The sequence below is a fragment of the Scylla paramamosain genome, chromosome 17, assembly GCF_035594125.1.
Source record: "Scylla paramamosain isolate STU-SP2022 chromosome 17, ASM3559412v1, whole genome shotgun sequence".
NCBI lineage: Eukaryota > Metazoa > Arthropoda > Malacostraca > Decapoda > Portunidae > Scylla > Scylla paramamosain.
Window position 1 is genome coordinate 7897501 of NC_087167.1, and position 7500 is coordinate 7905000.

At 36.1% G+C, this 7500-nt stretch overlaps 1 protein-coding gene across 1 annotated transcript in view; it reads right to left on the minus strand.

Moving 5' to 3' along the window:
• The window catches only part of LOC135108414 (inositol 1,4,5-trisphosphate receptor type 1-like), a 151472-nt gene that overhangs the window by 120614 nt on the left and 23358 nt on the right, over positions 1 to 7500 (minus strand). The window contains 6 exon segments of the mRNA XM_064019369.1: positions 4287 to 4370; positions 5093 to 5234; positions 5445 to 5513; positions 5515 to 5676; positions 6335 to 6595; positions 7010 to 7096. Coding sequence (XP_063875439.1) covers positions 4287 to 4370; positions 5093 to 5234; positions 5445 to 5513; positions 5515 to 5676; positions 6335 to 6595; positions 7010 to 7096 — 805 coding nt within the window.

Genomic DNA, 7500 nt, shown 5'->3' on the forward strand with positions numbered 1-7500 from the left:
AGGCCCTTATGTACACTTAGAATCTGATTAGTTTCCAAGGAAATTACTTAATTGATGCAAAATGCAAGATATATAGAGATGATGTTTGCAAGGAAGACAACATTAAGTACACTACTCCAAGGGCCAATCTTTGCCAAAGTAAAAAGTGGAATACCTAAGACAAGATGACTAAATGAATAAATTCATTCACAATCCCACTTGCAAGCATTCCCTCACTTCTTAAGTCCCTTAGCCTCTACAGCAGCCAAAGCCAAGCCTCACTGCCTGCAATGTGCAAGGATTGGTTGGAAATAATCCATACAAATTTCTCCATCAGGGCTCAAGAGCAGAATTCATTGGTCCTTATTGCACCATAGCAAATCCATACCATTCTGGCATTTAATCTGATGAGCTAAATAAACCAGTCTAGCCCTTTAAGGCTGTATTATATATATGTAATATGTAATGCATTTTCTCAAGTATAGCTCAACCCCTGATTTCTGGCCTGGAAGTTAGTAATTTATGTATACATATTGGGCAATAACCTCTATCATCTATTTAATGAAAAAATCTATTAACCTTGGAGTGATGTGTTAGTAATGGAATGACAAGATGAAGAGGGAGAAGGGAACCCCAGAAAAAGTAGCAAGAGAAGAAGAGGAACAAGACAAGAAGGGAGGGAGGGAGGGAAGGAAGGGGGGAAGGGGAGAGAGAGAGAGAGAGAGAGAGAGAGAGAGAGAGAGAGAGAGAGAGAGAGAGAGAGAGAGAGAGAGAGAGAGAGAGAGAGAGAGAGAGAGAGAGAGAGAGAGAGAGACGACGAGAGAGAGAGATGGAGAGAGAGAGAGAGAGAGAGACCTGCTCCTCCTTTCCTTGTTCAGTAAGATTAAGGTGTGAAATGTGTCCTTACCCACACACACACACACACACACACACACACACACACACACACACACACACACACACACACACCACACACAACACACACTATTTTTCACTTAATTATAACCAGCATACTTACTCAAGTTATATGACATGAATATAGTATTCAATACACAGTGGTTAATAAAAGAACCACTTTGACACATATTACAAAGTACATATCAATATATTTATAAACAACACAAGACAAAGTTAACATCTTCCATCAGGACTACATCAAGTAGGTGAGTGGTACAGCCGATTCTCTGATTTATACACTCCTTCATAACACTACAGGGCTCCTTTGCTATACAGTAAGTTCTTTATTGATAGTTTTCAAATATTCATATACTGGCTTCATTATACATAAATATCTGCAACATCATGCACCTCACTGATGACCTTCCGTACAATCCAACTGATTCTAAGTGAGCTGCTAACCTGCTGAGACATACTCTGAATATTAATGGAATGCTTGCTAACCATCAAAACCAAAGCACTTCCAAAGGCTTCTTGGATTTAAGTGCTTGGGAAATGTAAAATGATCAGCACTTGGAGAATGAGATCCAAAAATTCTAAAGATGGGAGGGTGAGTGGTCTATTTCAAAGCAGTACATATTTTAAAGTCAAACTGTGTAAGTCAGGCAGCAATGAGGAATGTCAACATTATTCCTCACTTTACCAAGGTAGCATTTTCTGAATTAGATACTTGATGATCTCTAAAAATACTGCAATATATATATATATATATATATATATATATATATATATATATATATATATATATATATATATATATATATATATATATATATATATATATATATATATATATATATATATAATTATATATATATATATATATATATATATATATATATATATATATATATATATATATATATATATATATATATATATATATATATATATATATATATATATATATATATATATATATATATATATATATATATATATATATATATATATATATATATATATATATATATATATATATATATATATATATATATATATATATATATACACACACACATTCCTAGAATGAAGACTTTGAAGTTGAAGAATAAGGTAGCACAGGGAGAGCTTTTGTTGAGTTTATTTAATAAAAAATTATAGAGGAAGTGTAGAGGTACATTCCAAAGCTCTAAAATTAAATATCTCAAGTGTCACAAATTCAGCATGGAGCTGGATAACAGGTCCCCCCAAGATAAGTAATTTGGATCTGGTGATGAAGTTGATGCTGCTGTGAAAGAGGAAAGAATGTTTTGAGGGAATGGAGAAAGGATGAAAACAGGGCTGGTTACCTGAAAGCTTAACTAAGAGCAACAAGAAATATTTAAAGAGCAAAAACTGGCTCTCACAAACTTTTGCTAGAATGGTGTGAATAATAAATAAGGTTGTAAGGATCATTTTGGACTGATGAAAGATGAAAACAGGAATGTTGTTAGTAAGCAGTGAGTGAGGAATGATAAAGGAAATGTGGTAGTTGGCAAAAGCAAATATAAGGAGAGCTTGAAAAGGCTATTACAACAGGTTATAAACTACTGAATTTGAGTAGGACAAGGAAGAATTTGAAACAGCAAAACCAGTTGCTGGGGTGTAGTCTTAATTGGTGTTGAGCATGTGCTTAAAGCTTTATGTAGAATTAAACTACATGAGAGAGAGAGAGAGAGAGAGAGAGAGAGAGAGAGAGAGAGAGAGAGAGAGAGAGAGAGAGAGAGAGAGAGAGAGAGAGAGAGAGAGAGATTTTTTGTACCCCCCTCTCTCTCTCTCTCTCTCTCTCTCTCTCTCTCTCTCTCTCTCTCTCTCTCTCTCTCTCTCTCTCTCTCTCTCATTATTTTACTTTATAATTAATGACATGCATTCACATTAATTATAATTTTTTTTCATAATCAGCAACAGAAACAGTGTTCTGACAATAAATTATGTTACCAGGTAAGAATCTCACTGACTGGCTACTTTTCTAGGCAATGAAATAACTCTTATGCAACTCATCTATTTGCTTTTTGACCCTAAATTTAAGTAGAATCTTTGTCACATATCACATAGCCCAAAGCAAAAAAGTTTGCCACATTCTATGTCAATGTATGGAGTTGGTGAACATACTGGCTCTCTAAGCACTTCGAAGTTTCATGAAGTCTACATTTTTAGATTAGGAATTTGCTCAGTATTGCACTGCTAGTGGTCCAAAACCTTTAACAAGAAAAGGGGATGGAAAACAAAAGGAATTTGGCTGATTGTTATGCCATGGCAGGCTTTGGCAGAATAAGTATTTATGATGATTATATGTTGTTTAGCAAGAATTTCCCCTACATAATAATGATTTAGGAAGACAAATAAAAAAAACAACTAGAATGGTGATTTCCATAAGTTCAGCATGAGTAAAAGCAGGCTGGTATGTTATTGTAAGCTTTGGTAGCAATTTGGGCTTTTTGTTGAGTCTGTCTTACAACCCCTGTGTATACTCTGAAAAAAATATGAAATGACTGGCTATTCTTTAACTTTCCATTACCTAGCCTCTGGGTCTACTGCTTCCCATACTGCCCTAAAAAAATAATTGCAGTCAAAAAGTATTTTCCTACTTAGGTTCCTGGTTTAGTGACTGGACTGCATGAAATCGCTTTGCTTTGAACACAACTGACAAAGCTTAGATAGCTGCATACTGCTATCATATCATGGTGCATAATTACATTTCATAACTGAAGGCACTATACTCTGGAGTTCAATATTTTTACAAATGAAAGTGTAATATCTGAGTTTAAACAATAATATCCCAAGGTATATGAATGTATTTATAATAGTATATTTAGATGTGACAGAAACAAATTCTACTTCCTGAATTAAAATAAACTATATAACAAAAATTATACAATCTGAAGAAATAAAGAAAAAGAGGATGACATCAACAATGCATGCATCCTGAGACTTTGGGCCTGTCTTCTCCAAGGTGATTCTGCTTTCACTTAAATGTTATTAGGTTGACAGCGTTCACAAGAATTTGATGTACCTATATAAGTAAAAACTTTACAGTTCCAAGGAAAAAGAACTTCATAAATGATATCCCAGTTTCGTTTCCCAGAAGACCTCACCCCATCTCCTGAAGTTATCAGGTATTGCAATAAACAATGCAATTTTAAGTGAGGATTACAGGGAAAGAGAAGGAAAAATTAATAAATAAATAAATAAATAAATAAATAAAATAAATAAATAAATAAATAAATAAAATAAAAGTAAAAGATAAAAAATAAGCCAGATGACTGTATGGCGCAGGAGCCCTGTACCAAGAACCACATTGCAGTCTGTTATAGTAGCGATATGTATGGCAAAGCAAATACTACTAGTATGTGGTTATTCACAAATACCTGTGGAGCCCTTCCACAACCCAGTCTTTCTCTTGCGCCCGTCGATGCTTCCAGATTCAAGGGACTGATGCCTCAAAATTTGCTCTAGAAAGGGACAAGTGTGTTGGACAAAGTGCCCAAGAGACTGGTCAAAGGGAACACGGTCTACCATCAAACACCTCAAACACCACTACTTTTTAAAGTATACACTAGTAGGAAAAAAAATTTCTAGAAAAAATAATATTTATGAGTGTGTGTGTAAAGAAAGCTCTTGATGAAATCACTCTTCATTCTATAATATTCAAATGCATTTAAAAGAAATGCTATTACATATGATAATAAATAACAGTTTGATGTCATGCTCAATAACTCTTCTACAAAGAGGACTACAATATTCAACAGTAATACAATTACTGAAACCATTTCCAAACTGATGAATATTTATTCATATAGTAATGTAAAAAAAACTATGTATCTAATTTTCATAGGGTGATGATTTCATAGTAGGTATTCATTACATCAACTGAATGTTGATCTGAAATTCAAAAATAAAGAAAAAATAACTGCAACATATCTCACTTTAATTTGTCACTGACCTTCTCATAATCACCATATGAAAATTATATTGACCCATAAAGTGATTGAAGTCGCCTCATTTAAGACACTTCAAAGTGTTGTGCATCTTAGACAACCATTACACCAACTACACCATAAGGCCTGTGTTGATCAGTAACCCAGCTGTAACAAGCACCTCAGCAGCAGTGTCTACATCTACCATGTAAATGTTTGATCCCTGTGCAACCCTGCATACAAAGACAGTTAGTTACCTCTAAGCTTCTCTCGGGTAGGATCAGGAGTTGGGTCCTCATCCACCTCAGCTGCCAGGTAGTGACCTGTGGCTAAGTGTTTAAAGCGGAAAAGGGAATTCCAGTGCCCAGCACCTCCCCTTGTTGGATCATGCTGCACCACCTGGGCAAGAATAGTTGGTGGTTAAGGTGCCATGTGGAGTTGTAATATACTGTTGCATTATTAAAAATACAACAAAATATTCCAAGGATATTTCAACTGTAGGAAATTATGCATTCATGATAAAAAAAAATATTTAAAAAACTTGAAATATACAGGAGCTTTTAAAATATTAATTGGAATCTGTGGTTTCTACAGTCATTGAAGGCTCACCTCAACTTCCCAGAGCGCTTTGCTGGAGGTGGCAGCAGTGGCAGTGGTTCGCCCAGTAGTCCGCAGAAAAAACATTCTGTTTCTTTTTGTACTCATCCATTGTCAGGAACTTTTCTTGCTCTGCATGAAACAGGCGGATCACATTTCCACCTTTGAGGATACCTTCAATGTTTTCCCGGTGCTCCAAGAATAGTGAAATCTTCCAGCAGGTGTTGGAATTGAGAACATTGACCTATAGATCAGAAGGGTAAAGATAAGCAAAGGTATAGAACATATTCTGCATATCAAACTTAATGCCCTCTCCTTTGAATGATTTCATGGGAATACTCATAACAAAATGTTTTCATTGGCCCAATCTCATATACTTCATCTATATGCATACTCCAGAACTCTCATTCTTCCATTCTAGTCCCTCTCAAATACTTGACCACTTCCCTCTACCCTTGTGAATCATTCTCTTCCACTAGCAAAATCTACCATTGTTTTGTATTTCACTGCCAACCCATCATTTCTAAGTACTCATACCATCTCAGGATGATACATTTTACCATCTCTACCATCCATAATAAAAAAAAAAAAAAAGATACAGAACAACATTAAGGAGGATGGGAACAGAATCAGGTGGACAGTGAAAGGGAATAACATCAAGGAGGATTGATGACAAGAAGAGGGAAGAGTAGCAGAGGGAAACAGAATTAAGCATAATGTCTTTTGTTCTGTCCTCCTACTCCTCCTCTACCAGAGAGAGAGAGAGAGAGAGAGAGAGAGAGAGAGAGAGAGAGAGAGAGAGAGAGAGAGAGAGAGAGAGAGAGAGAGAGAGAGAGAGAGAGAGAGAGAGAGAGAGAGAGAGAGAGAGAGAGATTCAAACATCTGTCTGATCCTTAACTCACCTCCTTACACCCTGGATGGTCACGAAGATCATGGGTACTAGAAACATGAAGTTGCTGGCCAGCATTCACCGGACTCAGGATCACCTTGTCACCAACCACCACACGATCTCCAGGATTTCGCAGTTTGTAATATGGATTGATGTAAAACCAAGAACCTTCATTCCCATTAGCGTCCAAGGTCACTCTCATAGCATTCTTCTCCAGTAGGGCTGGTAACCTTTTGTTCACTGTCAGGTACTTGTTGGACTTAAGGTGGAGCAGCTATACATAAGAATATAAAAAAAAAAACAGTAATGGAAAAACATCAGTAGTGAACAAATAGCAGAGTAAAGCACATGATGATACACTGTACAGTACTTATTAACAACGATGAATAAACAAAGGCAAAGGATTGGAGCCTCCAAACCAAATCACTTGGCAAGAAAAAGGTAAATTTATTTTTTATTCTTTCAATTTTGGTTTATCTTATTTTTTGTCATCTTTTATCTATCTATTCATATCTATTCTTATCTGTTCCTAAACACTCCCCTTATATATATATATATATATATATATAGAGAGAGAGAGAGAGAGAGAGAGAGAGAGAGAGAGAGAGAGAGAGAGAGAGAGAGAGAGAGAGAGAGAGAGAGAGAGAGAGAGAGAGAGAGAGAGAGAGAGAGAGAGAGAGATTCCTACCTGGATGGTGTTTCCGTAGTTAATGATGGTACCCATAAGCTTCTTACTTTCAGCCTCATTCTGCTTCTTTTCTGTCTCCGCCGCATGCTGTATAAAGAAAAAGTTTAGTGTGAAATGGCCTTCATGACGCATACTGCACTACAGCCACAACTATGAGCCAAGGCGGCAACAAGTGTCATTTTTACATCTTATTTCCTACAGTTTAATTTAAAGTTGCAAGTATGAGGGGAATATTTGTGATATACAATGTTAAGTCCATCTAATCTTGTCGCACTAATGACACCTTGGAGCCAAGTAATAACAATAATGATCTGCTTCACGCTACACGAACATTAACCTTCAGCTGCTACCACAATGGCCGTCGATCCTGGCAACCATCACTTCATAATCGCCGGGAATATAATGCTAAAATACGCAAACAACGACAATGCTATAAAAATCAATGTGTGTGTGTGTGTGTGTGTGTGTGTGTGTGTGTGGTGGAGGGGGCC